This window comes from Myotis nattereri (genome assembly GCF_964212035.1).
Source record: "Myotis nattereri genome assembly, chromosome: 12".
NCBI classification, from domain to species: domain Eukaryota; kingdom Metazoa; phylum Chordata; class Mammalia; order Chiroptera; family Vespertilionidae; genus Myotis; species Myotis nattereri.
This window is the reverse complement of record NC_138087.1, coordinates 56,655,938-56,683,884: the sequence shown is the minus strand read 5'-3', so window position 1 is coordinate 56,683,884 and position 27,947 is coordinate 56,655,938. Positions and strand designations below refer to the sequence as shown.

Here is a 27,947-nt window from a genome sequence, read left to right as displayed (position 1 = left end):
AGGAACAGAGCCAGCGCCTGGGTCCCCCAGCCAGTGAGGCGATGTACATGAGCCTCGCGTGCCCTGAGAATAGCACCCACTGCCCTAGCAGCCAGTTCGAGGAGGGAGACAGCCTGTCGGGTCCTGGCCTCTCTGGCCCTTCCCCGGGGCCGTGTAGACGTGTGGAAAGCAGTCACTGAATCCATCCTCTCTGGCCCCCTCCCCTGCCCCCCACAGGCCCCGGCACAGAATAAGCACAGCCAGCGATGGGTGAAGGTTGGTGACCTCTCTTTACAAACCTTGCACTTTTTCTGCTTTGATATGGTCTGTTCTCTGGTTCAGGATGCTGGGCTCTTTGAGAAGTTAGTTCTAGCCCAGCCGGCGTGGCTCAGTGGTTGAGTGTTGACCTATGAACTAGGAGGTCACACTTCAATTCCTGGTCAGGGCACATGCCTGGGTTGCAGGCTCGATCCCCAGTGTGGGGCGTGCAAAGAAGCAGCCGGTCAATGATTCTCCCTCATCATTGATGTTTCTGTCTCTCTCTCCCTCTCCCTTCCTCTCTGAAAGCAATAAAAATATTTTTTTTAAAAAGGAGAAGTCTAGGGGAGGCCAGGGGATTGTCAAGGGCGGGGGGAAAAAAAGGAGACATATGTAATACCCTTTGTAATACTTTAAGCAATAAAAAAAAAGAAGAAGAAGTCAGTCCTAGAGTCTCTCTCACGGGCAGGGTGCCAGCGTCAGGGTCACTGGTGACTTAGAGGAAAATCATTGTGCATGAATCAGACAGAGGTTTCCGGGGACCTCTGTGGTAGGTGGAAGGGGAGCCACTGGTCCCCCTTTGCCTGGGACTTTAGCACTGACAGTCCTCCAGCCCCGAACCCCCATCCCCGTCCTGGCAAAGCGGGAAAGTGGGCCACCTCCTTCTGTGGACAGCTACTGGCCTCTGCTTGCTTTGAAGGAGGGACAAAAACCAACCGGTGGGGGTGGGGGTGGGCGGGTGCGGAATGAGACCCTTGTCACGTGGACCCTGTCGCTGGCAGCAATAAGGACACCTTGTGCCAAGAAGTGGCAGCTACAGGGCCTGGCTCAGGTGAGCAGAAATGACCGGATGAAGGTCTCACTGGGGAGAGGCAGTGGGGTCCTCTTCCTGCCTGGAGGGAAGGGAGCGCTGCAGGTTGAGGGAGCCTCTCACTGGCTGCAGGTGGCCTTGGCTCCCCACCCCGAGTCCCGCCCCCTCTCGGGTGGATCCGGGTAAATTAGAAAGGAGCTTTCCTAGGCCAGGTGGGGGCCAAGGATAAATCCTATGACAGAGGACAGTTGGTCCGGATTGGAGTCAAGGTGAGGGACCCGCCCATAACCAGGTGTTTATTATGTTACTTTTTGGTCTTTTATGGGTCACCTTCAAGCAGAATGCTCTGTGCTCTTACAGTAATATTTGTTTACGTTCTTTTTAAATATATTTTTTATTGATTTCAGAGAGGAAGGAAGAGGGAGAGAGAGAGAAACATCAATGATGAGAGAGAATCATTGATCGGCTGCCTCCTGCACGCCCCCAACTGGAGATCGAGCCCACAACCCTTGACCAGAATCGAAGCTGGGACCTTTCAGTTTGTAGGCTGACGCTCTATCCACTGAGCCAAACCGGCTAGGGCTATTTATGTTTTTTAAAATATTTTTTTATTTATTTCAGAGAGAGAGGGAGAGGGAGAGAGTTTGAAACATCAATGATGAGAGAATCATTGATTGGCTGCCTCCTGCACACCCCACATTGGGGATCGAGCCCACAGCCCGGGCATGTGCCTTGACTGGGAATCCAACCGTGACCTCCTGGTTCATAGGTTGATGCTCAACCACTGAGCCACACTGGCTGGGCAATTTTTTAAAACCAGGAAACTTGTGGCTGTAATCTCCCTCGGTTAATGGCGCAGACAGAAGCGTGGTGGTTCGGACTCTCAGGAGGCTCGTCTGGGGCTAGTTCATGACCACACGGTCAGGTTTTAAGAAAAAGAAATAAGATAAAACTCCCAAATGTCAGATGTGGAGCCACAAACTTATAAAGGGACAATGGTAGCCGGCAGCACCAGGCATCTACCCATCCCAGAGGTTCCAAGACCAAATCAGGTCATTTAATTCTTTCCCTGAGGCCAGAAACAGTGCAATTAATGAATAATCTCCTATGCTGCGTTGTACACACCCAGTTTGGGTTTCCTTTCAGCCACCTGGAGCGAACACTTGTCCTGCGATGATGTGATGATGCGATGATGGAGGGCTGGGCTGGGAAGACAGGCCTTTGGGGGCAGGCAGGAAAGTCCCTATGTCTGTCTGTCTGTCTCTCACCTGTCAGGGAGGAGCATGTGGCAGGAAGAGGGGCCTCTGGGCAGGATTTGGCTTCTGCTTCCCACCTGCATTGTTCCTACTCGGAGGATCTGGTCAAGTCGCTTCTCCTGCACCAGGAGAGCCGAGGGCTGGGACAGGCAGCCAGCTACCCACTGCCAGGCACTAAATCAACTCAATAGGATGTTAACCCAGAGATGACTAACTCCTTTGGGATCCGGGAGGGGAATTCACAGCCCACAGAGCCTAATCCCTTGGCTTCAGGGGCACTGAGCACGCATGGGACAGAATAGATGCCACCCTGCTTTGTGCCGCGCCTCAAAAAGCCTGCTGTGGCATTGATGTGGACCCAGCCGGATGGGACCGGGCAAGATAGGACGGGTGGCACATACACCTGGCCGGGATCAGCCATTCTGGGCCAGCCCAAGGGCGAGGCCTCGCAGGGCTGAGGGCCCGCTACGGTCTGAATTTCCAGCAAGTGCCTGCTTGTAGGGAACATAAAACGCCTGCTCTCTGAATTGCTGCGTCCTTAAACTCATGCATGCACTGATACACATGCGTGCACACCACAGGAGTGAGCACTGGGTCCTTACGAGCACTCTGGTGGATGCAGTGCTCATGCACAGTCTTGCACACACAGTGCACACGCAGTCGCTCAAAGTTCACTTGCATATATGGGTGCACACTCCCATATCGTGGGCAAAGGGAGAGGCTTGGTGCTGCTCCATCCCCCATTTCTGTATGTTTCCCTCTATGGCAATAGGTCTGGATGAACCTTGGCAGTAAAGATAAGGTGGTGGGTGGGGTGGGGAGGGGTGGGGTGGGGTGAGGGGTGGGGAAAGGAGTCTGGGGCAGGGGCAGAAGGTCACTGGTGTTCAGGCTGCTCCGAGGCCAGCCGGCTTCACCCGTGAGGCCAGCCGGCCCCTCTCTGGAGGGCGTCCACTTAGTTTCCAGAGCCTCGTTCTCCTTTGGGAGAAGAGGGGGTGGGAATGGCCATGGGCTGAGGTAGGGTCCAGGGTGCAGTGGGTGTGAAAGAGCTTTTGCCATCATGGGCGTGATCTTCAGGAACCTGGGCTGGAGGCTGCAGACAGCGGGGTCAGCAACCAGCTCCACCACTGACACTGTGTGATCTCGGGGACCTCACGTCTCGCTGCACCCCTGCACCTGCGATGGGGAGCCAGGTGGCCCTGCCTGCTCGGTTCAGACAGGGGGAGCACGTGGAATGGCCCTGGCACATGGCAACCACCCCCCACTGTGAGCTGTTATTTCCGTGGAGGTGACTGTGAGCTCAGGGGCACTTGCCCAGGCCTGAGGCTCCCTGACCCTGGGCAGAGAGCCGTCCCTCGGGCGTGGGACCAAGCTCTGGGCGGTGGAGGGAGAGCTCTGGGCGGTGGAGGGAGAGCTCTGGGAGTGGCCGGAGGAGCGAGAACTGTGGATGGCCAGCGGATCGTGTTGATTTCAGCTGCCATGACTCGCCCCTGGCCCCACAGCCCACCACGGGCACGCAGACCCCAGGGCCGGTGGGTGCCCCCCCTTGGCATTTCACTAACATGTCCTCTCCTCTCCACGCCCTCTGCCCTGTCCCAGCCCAGGTGACCATCACCTCTCCTCCGGCCCACCCTTCCTTCCTCCCGAAAGTGAAGCCTGGCCTCACTGTCCTGCAGCCGCTGCCCTCGCCCTCCAAGCCAGGTTCTTTACCGTGGCTCCTGAGGGGCTAGGTCCTCCCCTTGCCCACCTCTTTCCGAAACCCCCTGGCCTGGCACAGGTCTAGTCACTCAGTGGTGCTCAGTAAACGTCCAGGGAACAAATGCAGGCCTGGGTGAGAAGCCTGGCCAGCTCAGGATGCCTGGATGAGAATGGTGGCCGTAATTATGCTGCTGGTCAAGGGGTCTAAGTGTATCCTCTCATTTAATCCTCATGACAAGTCTCTGAGAGGGATGCTTTCGCCCTCCCCGTTTTACGGATGAGAAGACGGAGGCTGCAGAAGTTAAGTCACTTGCCTGCCCCGCTGGCCAGAGGCAGAGCTGGAATTGAAGCGCAGGCTGGCTGGCTCCCGAGGGCACGTTACCCAGTTGGCCGGGCTGGGAGGGGCGGGGTGGCTGGCCTGCCTGGTGAGATGGTGGATTGGGAATGTGCTGAGGCCTCTCTACAGTCTTTCTGCTCTTTCTGTGTTCACACTCGGAAGGATGAGAAGCAGACTGGTCAGTGGTAATTACACATCGTCTCGCTACATCTCACCAGGTCCATGGAAGTAGCCACAGATACAGCCTGTTCACTGGGTTCTGCACCTCCCTGTCCTGGTTGTACCCTCTTCTATGTTCTCCAGGGGAGGTCGCCGTGCGCCCCGCTACCCAGGCAGCGAGCCTCAGACTCCTTGTCCCCGTTTGTCTCCCGCAGATGTCATGGCACCCCCAGTACCGGAGCTCCAAGTTCCGCCACGTCTTTGGCAAACCAGCCAGCAAGGAGAACTGCTACGACTCGGTGCCCATCACCCACAGCGTCCACGACAATCACTTCTGCGCCGTGAACCCCCACTTCATCGCAGTGGTGACCGAGTGTGCTGGAGGGGGGGCCTTCCTCGTCATCCCCCTGCACCAGGTAAGGGCGCCTGGCGAGCCCAGGCCTGGAGGCTCTCTGGAGGCAGCTCAGGGCAGAGGGAAGGTAGAAAGAGCCTGCTTTCTGCTGCGGGGCACGGGTTCAAACCCGAGACCTGCCTGCTACCAGCCGCGTGACCTTGGATAAGTCACTTCACCTCCGTAAGCCTTCGTTTCTTCATTGGGAAAAATATACCTCTCCTGGGATTTCAGCAGTTGCCTAACTATTCCTGGGATTTCCCCTCTACCCCACTGCAAAATGATTCACTCCTGAATAAAACATGTTTTTTAATGCATTGCCAGGCTCACACGACATCTGGGACATCTCCAAAGCCACTTGCTCTCCCCCGTCAAGGAAACCAACCTTAAGCCAAAACCTAAGGCGAGAGAGGACAGCAGTAAGTGAACAGAAAGAACTGGCCTGTCCTGAGGGCAGATGTTGGCAGTAGAGGTTGGACCTTTGGCATTTGCTGATATTGAAGTGTTGGACCCCCAAGTGGCAGTTTCATAGATTCACCCAGTAGCAGATCTTTTCGGGGACCTGCGTCTCTGCCTGGAGGGGGACCCTCCAAGGGGTCTCAGCCATGCTGGGTTGGTAGGGCCTCTGGTTCGCAGCAAATGCAGACACAAGGTCTCTGGAGGAAACAGTTGAGTGCAGACAGGAGTCCCACAGATTCAGGTCAGCGAACCCATAATCTGAGGTCACCCGCACGTAAGCCACCAGCAGTCAGAAACAACAGACAGAGCACTTCAGAACTTACCAATCACCGATCGGAATCTCACTGCCCAGGTGTTCTGCCGGGACCTCCTATACTTGGAATAGGGGAGGAAAAGAACCAGTACTTTTTTTTATCCAAATAGCACATTGCGGGCACACAGTTGGTGCTCATACATGTTCATTGATTGAACAAATTACCCGGGAATTGTTCATCCAAATAAATAGCGAGGGCATAATTGGCAAAGGGAATGGCACAAGCAAAGGCATGGGGCGGGGACTGTGTGTGGACTGTCCAGGGAACAATGCAGAGAACTGTCTGGCCAGAACAGATAGAACATGTCTGTCTAAGGGAGGAAGGGAAATACCCTGGGGAAGTTCATCGGGGCCCGATGAGAAGGGCCTTGAATGCCGGAGTGAGAAGTGTGAACTGTATTCTAGAAAGAAGAAATTTTTCAAGCTAGGGAGGAACAAGTGTACAATGGGATTTATGGAAGGACGTCAAGGTTAGAGCTGGACGGACCCCCCCAGACATGGCCTGTTTGGCTACTTATTTCTTCCACGTTCTGGGTGCTTCTAAAAGATTCTGTCCAACCCTGACTGGTTTGGCTCAGTGGCTAGAGTGTCGGCCTGCAGACTGAAGGGTCCCGGGTTCGATTCCGGTCAAGGGTATATACCTGGGTTGCAGGCACATCCCCAGTAGGAGATGTGCAAGAGGCAGCTGATCGATGTTTCTCTCTCATCGATGTTTCTAACTCTCTATCTCCCTTCCTCTCTGTATAAAATCAATAAAATATATTAAAAAAAAAAAAAAAAGACTCTGTCCAGCCCAGCCAGTAGGGCTCAATGGTTGAGCATCAGCCTATGAACCAGGAGGTCATGGTTCCATTCCCGGGTTTCGGGCTGGATCCCCAGTAGGGGGCGTGCAGGAGGCAGCCGATCAGTGATTCTCATTATTGATGTTTCTCTCTCTCTCCCTCTCCCTTCCTCTCTGAAATCAATAAGAAATATATAAAAAAATAAAATAAAAGATTCTGTCCACCGAACAAACTATATTCTTAATTACCTAGTAATTACATATTAATGTGTTTTCCTGATTTTTATGACTTGGACTTTGTCAGACGTGTCATGGTTTCCAACTTGCATGAAACGTTGAGTATGGGTAGGTGTTAATAACTGCGATGCGATAATGAATTGGTTTGATGTGATGGAATGTGACCTGGGAGGGGCGAGGGGACTAGGCCAGAGAGGAGGAGCAGAGAAGGCCTTTCTGGGGAGCTGACACTTGGGCAGAGAGCCACTAGAAACCCAGAGGCAGAGGATTCGGGTAGAATGCACAGCACATGCAGAGGCCCTGCGGTGGGAATGGGTTCGGTGATTGAGAAACAGACAGGTGTGTTGTCACATGGCCAGAGCAGTGGGAGGTGGTCAGAAAGGGGAGCAGGGTTGGGCTGTGATGACCCTGGAGGCCAGGGCAGGAGTCCGGCTCCATTGTGCGTCCAGCGGGACACCACTCGGAGGGTTGAGATGCAGTTGCCTGTGCAGCCTGATCGCGGGTAAAATGTGCAGTTCGTTCCCTTTGGGCTTTTTGGGACAGTGACATAAGTGGCTGAGGACACGTGGTATTTGCTGCCGGCACAGATTCCCGGGAGCCCAGGCACCGCAGGAGCTGGACTAGTCAGAGCTCATGCCTGGGTGTCACTTTGACGCGATTCTGACTCGGTAGCTCTGCGATGGGGCCGGAGAGTCTGCATCCCAGCAGGCCCCAGAGCGGCCAGAGAAAACGCAGGACGCCAGTCAAATCTGCACCTCAGAGAAGCACCAAATACCTTCTTCTTGTTTATTTTTTCTTTTTAATTAAATGTTCTTGTTTTGAGATCATTGAACATTCACACGCAATAGTAAGGAATAACATATTCGATGTGCCCTGCACCCCTTCCCCCCCACTGGTAACATCTTGTGAGACTGGAGTACAGTCTCACCACCAGGATACCGACATCGGTGCGGTCAAGATGCAGAATGCTGCCGGCATCACCAAATGTCCCAGGCTGCCCTTTTCAGCCACAGCCACTTCCCTCGCTCCCACTCTCACCTTAAGCCCCCACAGCCACTCTGTCCTCCATTTCCCTGCTCTTGTCATTTTAAGCATGTCACCTGAATGGAGCCATACGGGACGGAACCTTTGGGCTTGGCTTCTTTTCGCTCAGCATAAAAGATCCACCCAAGTTTCTGCATGTTATCAGTCGCCCGTTCTTTTTTATTGCTGAGTAGTATTCCTTTCGGGGTGTGAATGCAACACAGTTTGTTTAACCATTTACCCGTTGAAGGTCATCTGGATGGTTTCCAGTTTGGGGCTGTTATGAGTAAAGCTGCTATAAACATCCGCCTACAGGTTTCTGTGTGAACATAAGTCAGTCTCCAGGTCTGTGGGACAAAGGCCCAGGAGGGCAGCGACGAGGTCAGTGAGCGAACCTATGACACCTCTGACACGCAAACTCATTTTTTTGGTTGATTTTTCTTTGTTAAATGGCATTTAAATATATAAAATAAATATCAGAAATATAAGTCTTTGATTTACTATAGTTGCAAATATCAAAAAATTTCTATATGTGGCACGGCACCAGAGTTAAGTTAGGGTTTTTCAAAATGCTGACACGCCGAGCTCAAAAGGTTCGCCATCCCTGGACTAGGTCGTCAAACATGTGTCATTTTATAAGAAACTGCCAAGTTCTTTGCACAGAGAATTCCTCAGTATCGGTAAAATATCATACGGGACGTACTCAGACCAGAAGTAACATGTGTTTGTTTATGTGAAATTCAAATACCCCTGGGCAGCCCGTATTTTTGCTAATTCTGGCGACTCTTCTCCCAGGTGGTGCCGCGGCTGCTGATTTGCAAACTGCATTTCAGAATTAGACAGTCGCCTCGTCCTTTTTTATAATTGTGAAAAATTGCCAAACACAAAAGTAGGTAGAAAACAATATAACAAACTCTTCGACACCCAGATTCTAGAATTTTCGAGACTGCTCCTCTTGCTTCATCCATCCCTTTTCCCCCCACTGAAGCCTTCTAAAGAAAACCCTGGACATGTTGTCAATTTATCCCCACCAACTTCAGTATCCAGTTCTGAAAAGTAAGGGCGTTTTCTGTCCTGCCCACAATGCCAGGATCACAGCACGGTCACGGGCTCCTGGGTCACCCTCTTTAGCCACAGCCGCTTCCCTCGCTCCCACCCGCTCATGTGAACCGTCTCTGATGCCTCTTAAGTGCCTCGTTGCGTCTGAATCGGGGTCCAGGAAGGCCCCTCGGCACATTTGGTTGGTAGTTTCTTACGTAACCACATCCAGGGTGAGGGAGCAGGAAGGAGAGGCCGAGAGAGGGGAAGGACACAGTGCGAGTCCCAGCGCGCAGCCCTGACTCAGGGCAGATAAGACAGTGCTGACGTGGGTGCCATTGGTCCATTGTTTGGGGGGCCTTGCCCCATTGTACAGAGGAGATTCTGAGGCTCGGGGAGATGACTTCCCCGAGGACCCTGAGCAGTAAGAGAGAGGACCCGAATGTGGCCCAGATGTAGCTCCTTGTTGGTCACCAGGGATTATGTCCCATCCAGGCAGAGACGCGTCGGTAGAGTGCTGGGCGAAGGCAGGGAGGGGAGGAAGGGACCAGCTAGCTACTCATTTAATGGAATGCCTGCACTGGAAGGTGTCCCGGAAGTTCTGCTCAAAAGGGCTAGGCTGCCCCAGGTGGTGTCAGGTGTCCCGGAGGGCGTGCCCCTGCAGTCAGGGCCCTTCCTTTTGCATGCTGTGACCCAGGGTGAACCCCTTGGAGGGAGGTGCTTGCAGCCTTGGCAACAGAGGGCTGTGCTCCCGGAATAGGGCACAACGGGAAGGTCTGGGGACAGGCCTGGCCCGAGCCTGGGGGTGTGCCAGGTTGGGCTCCTGACCCTGGGGCCCGCTTGCAACAGATCCACCTCTTGAAGGTAGAAGGGTGGACTTTGCTGTGAGGTGTGGAGGATGGGCAGGAAGGAAGGCAAGGGCAGGTCGTAGGGGCTGGGACATTGCTGGGAGTGGACCAGGCCAGAGGGGAGCCATGGGCCTGCGGGGTCGAATGGACATCAGGGCCTGCAGGTGCCTGGGGGAAGGGGCACGTTTGCTGCGCGCTTAGAGGCAAGAGGCAGGGGTGGGCAAACTTTTTGACTCGAGGGCCACAGTGGGTTCTTAAACTGGGCTCAGAAGAAGGAGCTGCGGCCGTGTTTCCCGACGTTGCCATGTTAACACTGCTGCTGGTGAAGGAGCGGAGGGGAGAGCAAGAGAACCCTCCGCTCTTTCGGCTCCGCGGGCCGGATAGAACAGCCGAACGGGCCGGATCCGTCCCGCGGGCCGTAGTTTGCCCACAGCTGGACCTCCTCAAGCCGGTGTCTAACCAGGCCACTCCCCTGCTCAGAGGCCTCCCATGACTCCCCACTCACTGCCTGCAACTAAGTCCTGCCTTCCTCGCCGAGCTCCCATCGTTGTCCCAGCTGACAGTTTGCATCTCCGAGCCTTCCGTAGCATCTCCTGTTCCCTCCCGCTCCGATCCCCTGTCTAGGCATGCATGGCGTGGGCTAGTCCTTTCTTTAAGTCTCTTTCAGCTCTTTGGATGGGTTTAGCCTGGAAAAGAGCTTACTCGAGGAATGGGTCCTCTGCCTTCAGATTTCCCAGGGGCTGGCCTGGGAGGGTTCGGAAAGGGTGTCTATGGGGCCCCAAAGGACAGAGCAGGACCAGAAGCAGGAAGTGAGGGGAGTGGGAGGGTCCACACCAGGCTCGAAGTAAGAAGTGTTTTCTCCCAGTAAATATGGTCTGAAAGTGGAATAAAACGCCTGGGTAGAAAGTGAGCTCCCCATCTCTGGGGGTGACCAAGGAGGGTTACCAGAGAACCTCTGTGGTTCACCGCCTCAGACCCTGGGTGTGGGTTCCTACCGTAAACCATCTTCATGCTCATCTGAGTGCTCGTGGGGGAGGGCTGGTAATGATGCCCTGATCCTCATAGAAACGGGATTTGCATTTTAGCATCAGGATTAGGGAATACTCCTGTCATCCTTCCCTCTGCTCAACTCTCTCCTCTGGGCAGCCCCCGGCCCCAAGTCTTAACCCCTCTAATCAGGACGCAACTCATCCGTCCACATGTCCGTCTCTTTATAGGGCCCAGCCTTGAGCCCTGTGCAGGGTGACTGTCTCCATGCCCACAGCCTGATGCCTCCCATCCCACGTTTCAGTCTGCCTTCCCTGCTGCCTGCTTCGGGATCCTTCCCACTTAAAACCTACCTACGGCTCTGCCTTTTTTACCTAAAATTCCTGTCCTCCTCCCTGGCCTGGGCAAAGTCTCCCTCTCCTTAAGGCCCAATTCAAAGGTCTCCTCCTTCTCCAGGAAGCCTTCTCTGATTGATCCCCAGGGCCTTTCCTCTTCCTCTCTCTCCAAGCCCTGAGTATATGACCTCATGCCCTCCCCAGACTGGCAGCTCCTGGGGGGCAGGGACTCATCTTCTGCCCCCATGTGCACACAGTGTGGGGCTGGCATATAGTAGGTCCTCATGAAAGGTCTGCATGAGGCTGATGGTAACAATGGTGTGAGGATAGCAAGAGGCAGGCCAGGCAGTGAGAGGAAGCATTCCCAGTTCTCCTGCTTGGCCACGGACTTGGCTTTGCGGCCCCCAGCACACGTTGCCAACCCTCAACCCCCAGCTTCTGCATTATAAATGGAGATTCTTGTACTACTTCCTGGGGTGGTTGGGAAGTGAACCAAATAATATGAGCAGAGCACCCAGCACAGGGCCTGGCACATAAATGACTCTAAGTTATGGTTCCTCAAGAAAAACAGGTGCAAACCTGTCCCTTGTAGAGTGAGAATGTGCTTGAGCCGTCAGCGGGAATACGATCAAGGCATCGATTTATTCAGCGAGGCAGCCCTGGAGCGAATGCCCGTCGGTTAGGCAGGAAGTGAGGGGAGCCCCTCTGCGGAAGTTTGGCCTCACACTGAGTGTCCCTGGGCCCCCGAAACATTCGGAGCAACAATAAAACTGGGTAATTGTGACTAACTCCGATGAACTTCCACTGACAGGTCTACCGAGAACTTAGCAGGGACCAGGCACTGTCCTTAGCTTTTATGTGTATGAACTCATTTAACCCTCACACCCACCCTGTGAGGTCCCACTGCTGTTGCCGTTTGGTACAGGAGGAACCTGAGGCACGGAGAGCCGAGGTCCCTTCCCCAGGTCGCACAGTAGTGAGTGCTATAGCAGCACTCAGACCCAGGGGCCACCTGCCCACCTGCCCTCGCAGGCACGCTGTGCGAGCCGCCTCCGCCTGCCCCCACCACCCCTGCCGCCCACGTTCACTCTGGGCTGCTGGGAGGGTCACTGGAGGCCGTGACTGTGACATTGTAGTGGGAGGGCTCACGACTGTGGCCTCACAGCTCTGCCATCCAGGCAGCTGAGGGAGGTCTGCCCCCAGAACGCCCCCCGCCCGCCTGGCTCTGCCCTCCAGGGTCCTACAGTCCTGTCCACTCTGCCCAGAGCAGCCCGTGGGGACCTGGAGGCGGCGACGCTGCGCTGAGCAGCCGGTTCCTGCACCCGAGCCAGGTTCTCCGAGGTCTCTGATGTAGAGCTTGTGTCCCCCATAAATCACAGGCTGGTCCTGGCTGACTGCTGGCCTGAGGGACAGAGGGCGGATGTGGCCTCCTGATTATCAATGTCCTGCCCTTCAGGGCTATTAGTTCAGTCAGTAGCCCATCAGTCTGGCTAATGCCTGTTAATGTGGGTCCTCAGCACAGAACCCTCTCAGGCACAGAGCAGCCCGCTGCAGCGCTGGAGCTGCGTCTGAGCCATCTGAGCGGTGCCTGGCCCTGAGGCATCTCCTGGGCTGACCTGGGACCTGTGGTCTGAATGGGGCTCTGGGCACTCTGCCTCCTGCCAGCCAAGGCTGGCCCACACTCAGCTCTTCCGAGGCACCCTCAGGGTAGAAATTGGGGCATGGCCCTGGGCCAGTGTAAAGATAAAGGCCCTGAGAGCAACTGGGTGTGCCAGGGCCCAGGACCCAGCACTGCTCATGCCCTTCGACCCAGGAAAAGATGCAACGGAAGGGAAAGGCTGTGTGCAGGAGGGGAGGCAGGACACTGACTCAGAAAGGGCTGAGCTACCTCAGCACTGTAAGGGCCCCACAGCTCACCGCCCTGGGCTTGGCCCTGCACACAGGACCTGGGCAAGCCCCTCCTCCAGTGGGGGTCAGGGAGAGAGTGGGGGACCCCTAGGCAAGTCCCCCCTCCAACAGGGTCAGGGAGAGAGTGGGTGACCTCTGGGCAAGCCCCTCCTCCAGCAGGGGTCAGGGAGAGAGTGGGGGACCCCCTGGGCAAGCCCCTCCCCCAGTGGAGGTCGGGGAGAGAGTGGGGGACCCCCTGGGCAAGCTCCTCCTCCAGCAGGGGTCAGGGAGAGAGTGGGGGACCCCTAGGCAAGTTCCCCCTCCAACAGGGTCAGGGAGAGAGTGGGGGACCCCTGGTGGTGCCTGCCACCCGCAGGGCTGGAGCTGTGCTGGGTTTTACCACTCCTGGTCTCTCAGAGCCCTTCAAGTCCCGCAGTTTTATAACATTTTTGCCTAATCCTAGAAGGACCCACCTTTTCAGACAGTCTGGAAGTTTATCTTATACTAGAGACCCAACGCATGAAATTCTTCAGTGGGTATGGTCCCTAGGCCTGGCCTTCAATCAGGGCCATCTTCCCCGGCTGCCCGCAGCTGCCCCCCGCCCCCACCCCACCCCCCGCCACCCACCCCCATTCCGCGTTTGCCATTGGGTGATCGGAGCCTGCTCTTCGGGGGAGGAACTGAGAGGCTGACTGTTCCGCCTGCTCACCAGCCCCGCCCCCGCCGCAGGTCGCCCTCTGTGTGTGGGGTGACTGGTGGGGTAGGGCCTTGGCCTGGTGCCCCCCGCATCCCCACCACCCATCCCCGATTCCCCATTTGCCATCGGGTGATCGGAGCCTGCCAGCTGGGGAAAGGGACTGAGAGGTGGTCAGTGGCCTCATAGTGACTGATCGAGCGGTTGTTCTGGTCATTCCGTCATTAGGGTCAATTTGCATATTACCCTTTTATTACATAGGATACCTTTTTAAAACTGTAAAATTTACAGGTTTTATAGAAAGTTTGGGGAAATTGTTTTTAAGACAGAGAAGATGATAAAAAAAACCATTCATTTATCCCACCATCTAGAGATAACCATTAATAACATTTTGGAGTATTTTTGTCCAGCTGTTTTTTCTCAGTTTTGATATACACACGGACGTGCGTACACACCCACACATATACACATAATAATAGCTGCTCTTATTTGAGCACTTAAACCCATTGGGACATCACCAGTCGGCTTTCCTCTCACAGTAGCTCACTTTACCCCCACAGCAATCCTGCCAGGAAGAGATGATTATTCACTCATTTTATAGATGGGGAAAAGGTAAAATCTGAGCAGACACCATCAGATTTCAGTTCTTGAAAGCTCACCCGATGACAGCGTGCAGGACCAGAGCCTGGGCGAGGGGTCCACAGCTGGACCCCCGGTGCCGTGCAGACCTGAGCCAGGGCCGTGGGTGCAGGGTTCTCGCTGCAGGGCCCTGGCTCCAGGTGCTGCCCCTGCTGCAGGGGGCGGGGAGCACGCCCTCTCCTCCCTGTCCAGGGACCCTGTTTTTCAGCCGTGGAGAAGGCAGGACCAGCAGGAAGAAATGGGACTTTAGGCCACCTCTTCACACATCACTATCAACACCTGTCCAAATTCTTTCGCGCTCTCTCTCTGAATGGGTATGTGAGGGTATATTTTTTCTGACTTCTTTGAGGGTACGTTACATACATCTTTGCCCTCTACCCCTGAGTACTTGAGTGTCTTCGGAGATATTCTCTAACATATCCACAGGACGTTATCAAGTTCACATTGCAATCGTACTTTAATCCACAGTCCATTTTCCAATTTGTCAAGTGACATCCTTTATAGAGTCCCCCCTCCAGTAAAGGACCCGTTCCAGGTGAGGTGTCTGGTACCCTTCTCGAGGGGTGAGAGCGGAGCTGGGCAGTGTATTTCTGAAGGAGAGCCCAGGACCTCCGCCTCTGTTTGCAGGCCTGCTATGATGCATGCATAAAGCCCCCACAAGCCAGGGGCTCGGTTGTCTGTCTCCCAGTTTGCTTGGCGTGGCAGGGAAGCCCTGTGTCTGTTCTCATAGCAGCTGCCCTCCAAGGTCAGAGACCACCACGGTGTCTGCTCAGCGGCGAGTGGGCAGTCGCAGGATGTCCCACAAGGGCGCAGTGCCCCCTGCAAGGTTGGGGAGGTGCGGGGAGAAGAGGGGTGGCTATTCCCTGAGTTCACCCTGTCTTGAAAGTTCCTTTTTTTAAATCCTGAGACTGTTGGCTCTGCGAGGTCAAATACTACAACTTGTGCTCACCCAGCACCTCGCAGAGTGCTGTCTCCTAGGTTCCTCCTAAAGATTTGCTGAATGAAGGGATGTGGGCCCGTTTTCCTCTCAGCTGTCTCTTTCACTCAGAGAGCAGTCGGGGGGTGGGCTCCCGAACCCGAGGCCGATGGTGCGTGTGGGCCACGCTGCACGGGCGGGCGGAGGGCCTGGCCCTGCTCCGTGTGCTGCCGGGACCGTGCAGGGTGGGGTGTAAAATGAGTGTGTTGGTCGCTGCCAACTCCCTGAACGCATGCGGTTCTATTCCTGAACCCATGTGGCTCCCCGTGGCCCAGGAAATACCGCAGTGTGTCATTGGATAGTGGTTGGAATGTTCAGCTTCAGGGCTTCATGCCATGCGCTCTGGGGCCTGTGTGTCCCCCAGCACCTGCACAGGAATTCTCAGCAGGAAAGGGGAGAGGGGAAGGGGAGGTCCTTTCTTTTTAAGTGAACTATAATTCACATACCATAAAACTCGCCATTTTAAAGTGTAGGAGTCAGTGGGTTTTAGTATTTTCCATGGTGGTGCATCCATCACTCTCTAATTTCCAAGTAGCTTCATCACCCCCAAAAGACACCCAGTACCCATTAGCAGTCATTCCCCATTGCCCCTCCCCGAAGCCACTCACCTGCTTTCAGCCTCTGTGGCTTTACCTGTTCTGAACTTTTCATATGCGTTTAGTCAGGGTTTTGAATGCCAGGTACCAGAGGATGTGATAATATGCTCAAGCAATGAAACCACCTCTGGTGTATCATCTAAGTGGCTTTTGATGTCTGACTGATTCACTTAGCATGTTTCCAATTCCATCCATGTTGTAGCATGCATCGGTACTTCATTCTTTTTTGACTGAATAATATCCCGTTGTATGAACACACTGCCTTTTGTATACCCTTTCATCTGTTAATGGACGTTTGGGTTGTGTGCGCCTTCTGGCAATTTTGAATAATGTTGCCGTGAACATTGATGTACAAGTTTTTTTATAGACCCATGTTTTCATTTCTCTGGGGGATGTACCTGGAAGTGAAATTGTAGGGTCGTATGGTAGCTATGTTTGCCCTTTTGAGGACCTGCCAGACTGTTTTCCAAGGTGGCGGCACCAGTTTTGCCTCCCCACCAGCAGTGTGTGCAAGGAAATGTCCTTTTATCGAACGCCTCCTATGTGCGAGGCTCTGTGCTAGACCCTTTCCACACCTCGCCTCCTCTGACCCTCACACCGACCCTGTGAAACACCTGTGTCCTTTTACTGAGGGAGACACTGAGGCTCAGAGCAGGGGTGTGACTCCCCCAGGGTCACACCGGGAGAGTGGTGAGGCCCAGAGCCACACCCAGTTCTGCCCCTTACGTTTCCCTGTCTACTCAGGGATTGCTGACTGAATGAGTGACCGGCAGATGCTCCAGGGGAATTAGCCCCCTCTCCTCACTCCTCCCGGGCATTGTTTTGCAGACAGGAAAGTTGGACCCCCACTACCCAAAGGTCTGCGGGCACAGAGGGAACGTCTTAGACATCAAGTGGAACCCTTTTGACGACTTTGAAATCGCCTCTGCTTCTGAAGATGCCACGGTGAGTATTGGCACATAAGGCTGTTCCCTGACCAAAAGGAGGGGGATTGGGGCACAGGGAGATGGAACTCAGCTCTGATGCTCCTGGCTCCTTCATTCTTCGTGAGGTGAGGTTACTGTGTGAGGAGGGGGGTCATTTAGATTTTGACCTTGGGGCATGACCCCTCCTCTCCATGGGCCTCAGTTTCTCCACCTCTAAAATGGGCATAATAGCTCCACCTGCCTAGTGAAGATCCAGAGAGATTCATGAATTCCATTGGGAAAGTCCTTCTTTTGGGGGAACTCTAAAATGCTATGAGGAGCAAGTTTATTGTGGCCAGAAAATACTGTGCCACTTTCAAAAAGTAGTGAAGCAAATTTTAAAAGGATTAGGGTGGGAACCATATATGAATATGGACACCAAAACCACCCCAAAGCTTCAGTCCCATCAACTTTTTTGAGCTCCTGTTCTGTACCAGGGACCTAATCCCTGAACCCACAATGTTCAGTGTTATGTATAATTTTTATTCTAGGCCACTTCTAAAATGTGTTGGGTGTAGCTTAAAACAAAAGGCACAAATATGATCAGGTGATTCAAGTAAGGATACATTTCATAGTTACCATTTATTGTGAGCCCACTGTGTTCCTCACTGCACATATCACTTCACGCAGTCTTCCCTTCACAGCAACCTCACAAGGTCGGACCATTTTCCGATGTGTAGAAGCCGAGGATCTGAGAGGTGCAGCTATTTGCCCTACATCACACCGTTTGTAGAGGCAGAGCCAGACCTCAAACTGAGGACTTACTTCTATTCCCACTGCATGATGCCAGTTCTCTAAAGTGCAGCAGCCACAGACGGAGGAAGTGAGGAAATAATACTAGAAACGTTGGCAATGGAGGGTGGCAGCTACTGAGCCCTAGCTTTAGCTCAGCGCTGCCTGGCAGCCCAGGCAAAAAGGGAAATAGAATGGACTGCAGAACCCTCACTGTCTGATCAAAGGAAACACACCAGTTCATCAGGACAAGCAGGTAGAAAATTCTAAGTTTCCATAGAGGGGATGCTGAGGAGCATTAAAGGGGCCCCTTCAGAAGGGCCTGCCCTGTCCTGCTCCAGAGATTGTGTTGGCTGGCTCCCCAGTGCCTTGAAGATTCAGCACAAACCCTTCCTCCTGCCATTCAAGGCTCCACCCTGGGCCTTTGAGACAAGGGGCAGGAGGAGACCACTGTACTTTGGGGGATGTTCTATGCTGGAAGGCAGATTTGCTCTGACACCCAGCCTGAGAGTCAGGCCTGTGGCCCATCTACCCACCCACTACCTCAGGTCACTAGGATGCAAAGATTACCAGGGGGCCAATGGGGAGGGCTGCACTCATCTCTGGTCAACGCCAGCCCCTGCTTGGGCTGGAGGACCTTGACAAAGCCCGTCCCTCCTAGGTGCCCCAGCTGCCCCTCCACTGAGTGAGAGGTGGGTGCAGAGAGAACACCCCGTCCCTGCTGCTGGCCACTGCCAGCTCTTAGGGTGGTGGGGTGCCAAGGCCGAGCCCGGCTAACACTCCCCTGGGCCATGTATCCCCGACAGATCAAGATCTGGGCCATCCCCAAGCAGCTGCTGTCGAGGAACTTCACAGCCTACAGGAAGGAGCTGGTGGGCCACGCCCGCAGAGTGGGGCTGGTGGAATGGCACCCCACGGCGGCCAACATCCTCTTCAGTGCGGGCTATGACTACAAGGTGGGTCCGTGTGCAGCTCCCTGGGGCTGCCGAACAAATGGCCACGCCGAGTGGCTGAAGACAACAGAAAGGCACTCCCGCACAGTTCCGGAGACTAGCCGTCCTAAACCCAGGTGCAGGAGGCCGGGCCTCCCCCGGGGGCTCTGAGGAAGAACCCTTCTGTGAGTCTTCCAGCTCCCAGTGGCGCCCGCACGCCTTGGCTTGTGGCCGCATGGCTTCAATCTGCCTTCGTTGTCACACAGCCTCCTTTTCTGTGTGTCTGTGTGTTTTCTCTTCTTTTTATAAGTCAGCCCAGCTGGTGTGGCTCAGTGGTTGAGCGTTGACCTATGAACCAGGAGGTCATGGTTCAATTCCTGGTCAGGGCCCCTGCCTGGGTTTTGGATTTGGCTCCCAGTGGGGGGTGTGCAGGAAGCAGCCGATTAATGATTCTCTTTCATCATTGATGTTTCTCTCCCTCTCCCTGTCCCTCTCCTTTCTCCCTCTCCCTTCCTCCCTGAAACCAATAATCTAAAAAGAGGACACCAGCCGTTGGATTTAGGGCCTACTCAAAGTCAGTATTCCCTCGTTATAACTACAGAGGGGCCTTGACTTACGAGTGTCCCGACTAACGAGTTTTTCGAGATATGAGCCGTCTCTCGGCCGATTTTTTGCTTTGAGTTGCGAGCTAAAATTCGGGTTACGAGCCAGCTTCAGATACCCCACCGCTAGTTGGCACAGCGAACGTCACAGCGAACGTCACAGTGAACGCCACAACCTCAGCCCAGCATCACGTGTCTCACTCGTTCACTTTAATGATTTAACATACGAGTAATTTGAGTTACGAGCCCCGTCACGGAACGAATTAAACTCGTAAGTCAAAGCCCCACAGTAATTACATCAGCAAAGGCCCTATTCCAAATAAGGCCACATTCTGAGGTTCCAGGTGGAAGTAAGTTTGGGGAGGACACTGTTCACCCAGTATTCTGCCTGGAGGGGTGGGCTGGGCCCTGTGGAGCGGGGAAATCCATGGTGAGGGCGACTGAGACTCTATTCCGACTCCCCGCTGACTTGCAGTGTGACCCGGGAAAGTCTTTGTCTTCTCCAGCCTCAGTGTCTCAATCTGTACACAGATGGAGTTGGTGTGACCACAGCTGTGGCTTTTAAACTCTTCCCTTCACGGCTTTATAGGGCTCTACTGAGGCAGCTGAGGGGCCTCTGTGCTGGATAAAATGGGAGCAGTGGGGAGGGCCCTCTCCCGCTTCAGACCAGGGTGCTCTTTATCTGTCTAGGGAGGGTGTGTCTGCAGGGCGACAGCTTGGGTTGTGCAGGTCCTTCTGTACACAGCGCCAGGGGGCACTGTTCACATCACAGGCTGTGGGAATGGATTGCCCTGGAGCTGTGCGGCACACAGCCTGTGCAGCCAGGCATGGCCGTCCTGTTTGTCTGTGCGAGGTGGGAACTGCTGTTGGAAACCCCCTGGACTCGCTGGTCCCCCAGGTCCTCCTAGCGTGGGTGTTTCGTTGCTCCCAGGCACGGGCAGATGGTGTTGTTTTTTTTCACGGCCAAGACAGCCTGACTCCCCTCTCCCCTCCCACCACGTGGCAGCTTCCAGCCGCAGACCCACCCTCCCACCGGAGGCCTCTTGGCCAGACTGCCATCTGTGGCTTCCCTCCGGGGGATACCATGTTTCACTACAGCCCGGCCGGCGTGTGACTGTGGGGGCCAGGGGCGGGGAGGCCACTGTGCTCAGAGCCGGCTCTTTGCCGTGCAGGTGATGGTCTGGAACCTGGATACAAAGGAGTCTGTAATCATGAGCCCCGTGAAGACAATTGACTGTCACCAAGACGTGATCCTCTCTATGTCCTTCAACACCAACGGCAGCCTGCTGGCCACCACCTGTAAAGACCGCAAGATTCGGGTTCTCGACCCCCGAGCAGGGACCGTCCTCCAGGTCAGTGCTAGGCTGGAGTCTGGCTTGGGGTCAGAGGAGCAAGGAGTGGAGTGGAGATGGTGGAGGCTTCTGAGAACAGGGCAGTAATGCTGTTCATTACAGTAAGTTCTGCCCAAGCCTTCCCACGTGTTACCCCCATTTTCCAGATGAGAAAACTGAGGCTGAAGAGAGGCTAAGCGACACGCCCACATCAAAAGCTAGTATTGAACCTGGTCTCACGCCAAACTTGTCAGTGTGCCCCAGCTCCGTCAAAGCGCATGACATGGGCCAGAGACCTCAGGGTGCCGCTGCTGGTCCGCTGAGACATGACCTTAGGCTGCACTGCTAGGTGGCCAAGCCTCTGTTTCTCATCTGCAAGAACGGGCTGTGAGTCTAATTTCAAGGCCTACCTGTGAGCTCTCCGTATTTATGTTGTTCTAGTTATAAAATGATAATCATAATGCATACTTGCAAAGTTGCTTGAAATTCATATAAATGTGATGTTCAAAATGTACTAAAATAAATGCTGGGAATAACAAAAAAATGGGCTGTGAGTCTCTCCCTTCAGAGCATTCAATGAGATAGCCCAGCCCCATGCTTTGCATATAGTGGGTGCTCAATAATCTTTCAACAAGAGCATGGAACTGGGCAAACATTTGCCTCTTGCAGCTCAGAAAAGTAGCCCTGGAAGGATTCTCCAGGCAGAGTTGGGGTGAGGAAGGAAGGCATTGCAGGTGGAGCAGCAGCGTAAGCAAAGGCAAGGGCGTCCCTGACCGCACGTGTCCCTCCAGGAAGCCAGCTACAAGGGGCACCGGGCCAACAAAGTGCTGTTTCTGGGGAACCTGAAGAAGCTGCTGTCCACAGGCACCTCGCGGTGGAACAACCGGCAGATTGCCCTGTGGGACCAGGTGAGTCTCCCACGCAACGCCACCAGCACCCCCACCATCGCTCCTCAGCTGAGCTCTGGCTTCATGCACTCACTCACTCACTCACTCGCTCACTCATTGATTGGATGTATTGATGAATAACAGGAAGATGCCAACAGCCTGAGGGCACAAGCCCAGACCTTGTGCATCCTGTCGTTCAAAGAGGGAGGCCGCTCAGGACAGAGGATAGGGAGGGACACGTGGCCTCATCTGGACCAGGACTGGGTGGAAGGGAGGAGAGGGCCTCTGGGCAGAAGGAACAGCTGGAGCAGAGCTTGGGACGAAGGACTGAGGCAAGTGGGCAGGAGGAGCTGCATGTTTGGGGCAGGGGTACAGCCGGGGAGGGGGAGGGGGAGGGGGAGAGGGAGGGGCGGGGCAGGTCAAGCAGTGTTGATTCAAGGAGCACTTGGCCGGAGTTTCAAAGACCAGACAGATCACTTCCTTCTCTCTGAATCTCCTTCATCTATAACAGCGGTTCTCAACCTGTGGGTCGTGACCCCTTTGGCGGTCGAACGACCCTTTCACAGGGGTCGCCTAAGACTATCCTGCATATCAGATATTTACATTACGATTCATAACAGTAGCAACATTACAGTTATGAAATAGTAACGAAAATAATTTTATGGTTGGGTCACAACATGCGGAACTGTATTTAAAGGGCCAGAAGGTTGAGAACCACTGATCTATAAGCATAAATAACAAAACAGGTGGTGGAAGGCTGTAGTGAGATCAGGTGTGTGAGAAGTCATTCATTACGGGCAAAATGCTGCAAAATACAAGGTGGCGCACTCTCTCTCTCCCACACACTCACACACACGCACTCAGTCTCTCTCTCTCTCTCTCTCCCACACACTCACACACACGCACTCAGTCTCTCTCTCTCTCTCTCACACACACACTCACACACACACACACACATCCAGAGCCCGTGGCAGGAATTCTTAGCTCAGAGAACACCACCGAGGGCCCCAGGAGTGACCTGGCCCCTCCCTTGCAGGACGACCTCTCCGTGCCTCTCGCAGAGGAGGACCTGGACGGCTCCTCCGGCGTGCTGTTTCCCTTCTATGACTCCGACACCAGCATGCTCTACGTGGTGGGGAAGGTCAGTCTGGCACGGGAGGAAGGTGGCCTCATGGAATCCTGAGGCTGGAGGCAGAGCTCCCCTAAGCCTAGCCCTACTGGTGGCCAGACGGCAGCCTGGGGCCCTTGGGGTGCAAGGCAGGGGCAGGGACAGCCCCTTTCTCCCACCTTCCTGGCTCCCAAGAGCACCTGGGCCCAGGGCTTAGACTAAACACCCTGCACGGGTTTCCCCCGCCCCCACCTCTGGGCCCAGATGAGGAGGGACCAGTGGGTGTGTCTCACAGGGGCACCTTCAGATTGGGGGCAGAGCAGGTCTTCATTGGGTAGGTCTCCCATCTGTCTCTGGCAGCCCTGGCCCTACCCACCTTGGCCCTACCCATCTGTGCCAGCAGCAGCAGCATCCCCCACCCTGCCCGAACAGTCACTGTGGCAGAAATGCTCCTAGAGGTGAGACCCACTGGCTGGTCTCAAGACGCACTACTCTGGCCCTTGTGTGCAGCTCTTGGACGGGGGTGGGCTTCCAGCCTGTGCCCCCAGAGCTTCTGCCTTGGAGACACCGGGTGGGCTTTGGGTCATGGTTGGGGGGACAGAGTGTTAAAATGAGGCCCCTCCTACTGCCTTGGTGACAGTTCGCTGGTGTTCCCTGTGTGTAGTAGGTGGACACCAGGTTCCTGCTGCATGGCAGAGGGGGCAGGTGGGGCTGCTGGGGACCGGCTCTGAACACACCCTCCTCCCCCTCAGGGAGACGGGAACATCCGTTACTATGAGGTGAGCGCGGACAAGCCTCACCTGAACTACCTGACGGAGTACCGCTCCTACCACCCGCAGAAGGGGATCGGTGAGTGTGGGGCACCGAGGCCGCGTGGGACCTGGGGGACAGGGACGAGTCAGGTTCCGGCCCCGCCTGGAGGGGCCCACATTCGGGAGGGGAGCTGGTGGGTGAACAGCCTGGCTCGGGGGAGCTCTGGTTAGGGGTGCAGGAGGTTCTCTGGGCGGCTTCCTGAACGAGGTAACATTTGAGGGATGGAGAGAGGAGGCAGAGCACAGCATGGGAGAGAATGAAGGTGTTCTAGGCCAAGGTTAAGCAGTTAAACCAGTGGTTCTCAACCTTGGCTGCACATTAGAATCACCTGGGAATCTTTTTTAAAATCCTGATTTCTGGGCCTCATCCTCCAGAAATTCTGTTTCTTTGTTACTAATGTTGTGGCCCCACCCCATAACAACGAAACGGAATTTCCGGAGGATGTGGCCCAGAAATCAGGATTTTAAAAAGATTCCCAGGTGATTCTAATGTGTAGCCAAGGTTGAGAACCACTGGGTTAAACAATAGCACGGAGATGGGAGAGACTGACCTAAGAGAGGCCCTGCTTTTCCAGTGTCTTTGGGGATAAAAGAACAAAACAAGACCCAACTACATGTTGCCTACAAGAAACCCACTTGAGCCGAAACCAGTTTGGCTCAGTGGATAGAGCGTCGGCCTGCGGACTGAAGGGTCCCGGGTTCGATTCCTGTCAAGGGCATGTACCAGGGTTGCGGGCACATCCCCAGTGGGAGATGTGCAGGAGGCAGCTGATCGATGTTTCTCTCTCATCGATGTTTCTAACTCTCTATCTCTCTCCCTTCCTCTCTGTAAAAAATCAATAAAAAATATATTTAAAAAAAAGAAAAGAAACCCACTTGAACATAAAGACACAGCTAGATCATGAGTAAAGGGATGGAGAAAGATGTACCATGCTAACAGTAAGCAAAAGAAAGCCAGGCATGCTCTGTTAGGGCATCTGGGGCAGGAGCTGTGGGGATGGCGAGGCAGGGCCTGGAGCAGAGCACACTTCCTGCAGAAGTCCAGCTAAAATCATGTAAATTCTTGAAGGCGGGGCCAGGGTCTGAGGGTTTCAACCCCATTTCCCCAGCACAGTGCCTGGCCTAGCAGAGGTGTTCCTGCATGAACTGCTTGTTGACGGGAAGGATGGGGGGAGGAGGTGGTGTCTGTTCACATCCAGGTGTGCAGCCTGGCTTTGCCACTTACACCGGGCCCTGTGGCCCCAGCCCGGCTGGAACCGCTTGGCCCTAATTGACCATCTGCCCGCAGGTTTCATGCCAAAGAGAGGTCTCGACGTGTCCACCTGTGAGATCTTCCGCTTCTACAAGCTGATCACAACCAAAAGCCTCATCGAGCCGATATCCATGATTGTCCCCCGGCGGGTAAGAGTGGTGGGGGGTCTGCAGGGAGGCGGGAACCCTTCCCCAGAAGACTATCCCCGGAGCCTGGAGCCCACGCCCGAGGCAGCAGCAGGGAGGCTGGTGGCCACTTCCTCAAGGGGCAGGCCTTTCCGTGGTCAGTGAGGCATCCTGGGAGCTAGGACTCCTGCCTCTTGCCTCACCTCTGCTCTTGAGTTGCTGTGTGATGACCTTGGGCATGACCCTTTGCTCTCTGACCCCCAGCTCTCTAAGGGCCCTCCCGTGGGCGGCCTCCCCACCACCCACTTCTCACTGTCCTGACTTCTCCTGCAGTCGGAATCCTACCAAGAGGACATCTACCCGCCCACAGCAGGGGCCCAGCCCTCTCTAACGGCCAGGGAGTGGCTCAGTGGGGTAAATAAAGGTGAGGAAAGCCCAGAAGAGGCCTCGGGCGGGCGAATGTGGGGGGAAATGGCGTGTCCTCTGGCCCAGATGGCTGAGAGGGGTTTGGACCGTATTTGTATTCTCCTGAAGCCCCGAGGACTGGTCCTTCACCATCAGTCCCCCGCCCCTGGGACGGTCAGATAGGGTCCAGGAAGGCAGGGACTTGCCCCGAGTGGCTCAGAACATTCCCTCCACGTCAAGGGATTTTGCTCCATGGAAACTACTAAGCTCTGGGTTGTGCAGAGTGACTGGATAGTGTCAGCCTGACCCTGTGCCCACCCTCCCACCTGCACCTCCACAATCACTACAGAGGCCCTCTAGGCAGCAGCCCCCACCCAGGCCCTGGGGTGCCCTCCGCCTGCCCTGACTCACCTGCCTGTCCTGTCACCATGAGGCCCAGCCCCCACTCCAGCTGCTGCCTCTCTGACTGGGATCTCCCTCTCCTTCTACCCCCCAACCCCGCATTTGTATAACCCGTAGACAGTCTCCCTCCTCCCTGGGCCTGTTTCCTCACCCTTCTCTGTGAGCCTGCCTCCCCTGCTACCCAGCGTGCCGGGGGGAATTCGTGACCTGATGGATGGCAGGGCGGAGTGGTGGGACTGTCCCTACACAGCAAGGGCAACGCTTCCCTGAGGAGCTCGCGGAACTGGGGCAGCTCCAGGGCATGCACCGTGCTGCCCGGACAAACCAGGCTTCCTTAGATGGTCACGTGCGCGGGACCCTGATTCGCACTCTGAATGCCCTGGTCCGTGGGCTTGTGCCTGTCTGCATGTGGCCGAAGCTCCCACACCTGTTGCGTGTCCGTGTGTCTGCGCATGCCTGCTTGTGCCAGTGCCCCCATGCCCATGTGCTGATGGGCACTCAGTCCTCACACGGCCTTTGCTTCCCTCCCAGGGCCTGTCCTGGTGTCCCTGAGGCCCGGCTCCGAGCTGCTGAGCCCTCGGCCTCTGCCCCCGGAAAGACCTCCCTCCAACTCCCTGTCCCCCGCCTCGCCTCACCTCGTGGACCAGACCGAAGCGCTGGTTGCGGACGATGGCCGGAGGCCCTTCTCTCTGCTCGAGGAGAAGGCGCCAAGGTGGACTGCAGAGCACAGGCTGGAGGAGAAGAAAGCCTGGCTCACAAACGGCTTTGACATCTTTGAATGCCCCCCACCAAAGACAGAGAACGAGGTGGGAAGGAGGGTGGGGGTGCCTGCACGGGGGTGGGTGTGGAGAAGGGGCAGAGACATGAGGGGTGAGGAAAACCACCAGCTGTGCGGCCTGGCTAGCTACTTCCTGGCAATTCACTTGGTTAATTCACTCAGCAAACAGGCAGGGAGCACGGTCTGCATGCCCTGGCGGTGGGCTGGCATACAGAGGGTGGAGAGCCACCTGTAAAATGAAGAGGGTTTTACTTGGTGGGTATTAGCGCCCCTCCAGTTCTGGCACTGTAGTTGTGCTTTCAGAGCCAACATTTCTAAGTGCCGGCTGTGTGCCAGGTCCCACGGTGGGTACTGATGTATCATCTGTGTGCGTTCTCTCAGCAGCCCTGGGAGTCAGTGGGTCATGGCTAAAAACTCAAAAGCTGCCCTCTCACGGAGGGATTCTCATCCTAGCTCTCCTGAGCACTGCCTGGAGGACACTGGCCCCAGGGGCCGAGTCTCTCTTAGCTCCAGTGTCCATCGCGGTGAAGTGGGGGCACTAACAACACGACCCTCACGGGGCCCTTGTGAGCTTCCAGGGCGATAACGAAGATCCTTACTTAGGGGGAGCACCCAACACCTGGTGCCTTTCTGCACAGCGGCAGCATCTGTGATAATGCTGACGTTAGTTTTCTGACCCCCATTTCCCAGAGGAGGAAGTTAAAGCTCAGAGAGGGTAAGTAACTTGCCTGAAGTCACACAGTGTAGTGGTGGTAAAAACTCCAATCTCCAGACACCAGGACCAAATATCCTTTCCTCCATTCCATGGGGGCATCTAAGGAGACAAAAAACAAAACAAAACAACACAAAAAACCTACACACACACACACAAGTCTGAAATGTCAAGTCTTTTAATTTCATTTACTAGGTGAAGGAAACAAGGTTTTTGTAAAAGATCAATGCAATGGCTGTCCCCGTAGGCCTCAGCCACGTTAATTTAATCACCTCCACCTTTCTGAGTCCAAAAGGGACAATGTTTTATCCTTTCTGCTGGGGTCCTGCCCCCTCAAGTCCCAGGGCATTTACGTTACCTTTCCCTCTGCTCTGCGCTCTCCCAGCTGCTGCAGATGTTCTATCGGCAACAGGAGGAGATCCGAAGACTCCGGGAGCTGGTGACCCAGCGCGAGGTCCAGGCCAAGCAGTTGGAACTGGAGATCAAAAACTTGCGGATGAGCTCAGAATGGTCCTGAGCAGAGGTCTCTGCCCTCCTCGCCCTCAGGGACACCACTCGGCTCCGCGGGGCGGTCCAGAGCCAAACCACAAGTCCCCCGAGAACAACCACTATTTCTATATTTTTTACCAGAAAAAGAAACTCGGTCGCCGCAGGTTTCCAGTGGAACATGGTGCCGCTTTCTATTTGCCTTCTCGAAACAACGGTGTCTGAATTGACTCTTTTTAGATGACACCTTGCCTTCTGTTTGATTCTGTTTGTAAGGGTACGTGATAAGCTCTAACTTCCCAAGGGAAAGAACACCGTAGAAAGTTAGAGCTACAAGGACCTAGGAGGTAAACCTGCCTGTGATTTTCAAACTGTGGTCTATAGAATGGGGCAGGCTAAGCAGGAGGCTGTACCCCTCACTCCCTTCCGACGGGACAGCTCTCCTTTCTGTTTTATACATATGGACTTTGATGGAATACACAATTCTGCGACTCAAAAAAAATTAGAAGTTTGAAAACCAGTGATTGGCCCAACTTTCTCATTTTACAGGTGGGGAAACGAAGGCCCAGAGAGAGGCACAGGATGCAGGTCCCCAGAGAGTTCGTGGCTGGGCTGAGCTTCTGCTCTCCTGGGATTGTCTGTCTGTCTGCTGTTTCTGCTCTGATACAGATCTCAGCCCACAGAGCAGGAATCCGTTGGTTCTGGCCTCAGGGGCATCC

The 27,947-nt window shown here is 54.9% G+C and overlaps 1 protein-coding gene across 2 annotated transcripts in view; it reads left to right on the top strand.

Annotated features, from left to right (window-relative positions):
- CORO2A (coronin 2A) overlaps nucleotides 1–27,747 on the top strand; it is a 43,991-nt gene extending 16,244 nt beyond the window's left edge. The window contains exons 2-13 of one of the 2 annotated variants that reach the window (XM_081102990.1): nucleotides 4,711–4,911; nucleotides 16,528–16,644; nucleotides 18,203–18,352; nucleotides 20,103–20,282; nucleotides 21,053–21,169; nucleotides 22,185–22,289; nucleotides 23,009–23,105; nucleotides 24,357–24,469; nucleotides 24,779–24,869; nucleotides 25,784–26,058; nucleotides 27,128–27,265; nucleotides 27,373–27,722. In XM_081102990.1, coding sequence (XP_080959116.1) covers nucleotides 4,711–4,911; nucleotides 16,528–16,644; nucleotides 18,203–18,352; nucleotides 20,103–20,282; nucleotides 21,053–21,169; nucleotides 22,185–22,289; nucleotides 23,009–23,105; nucleotides 24,357–24,469; nucleotides 24,779–24,869; nucleotides 25,784–26,058; nucleotides 27,128–27,259 — 1,578 coding nt within the window. In that variant the 3' untranslated portion in view covers nucleotides 27,260–27,265; nucleotides 27,373–27,722. Of the gene's footprint in view, nucleotides 1–4,710; nucleotides 4,912–16,527; nucleotides 16,645–18,202; nucleotides 18,353–20,102; nucleotides 20,283–21,052; nucleotides 21,170–22,184; nucleotides 22,290–23,008; nucleotides 23,106–24,356; nucleotides 24,470–24,778; nucleotides 24,870–25,783; nucleotides 26,059–27,127 lie in introns of both variants that reach the window. The other variant, XM_081102989.1, reaches the window with a different exon arrangement.
- The last annotated feature ends 200 nt before the right edge of the window (nucleotides 27,748–27,947 follow it).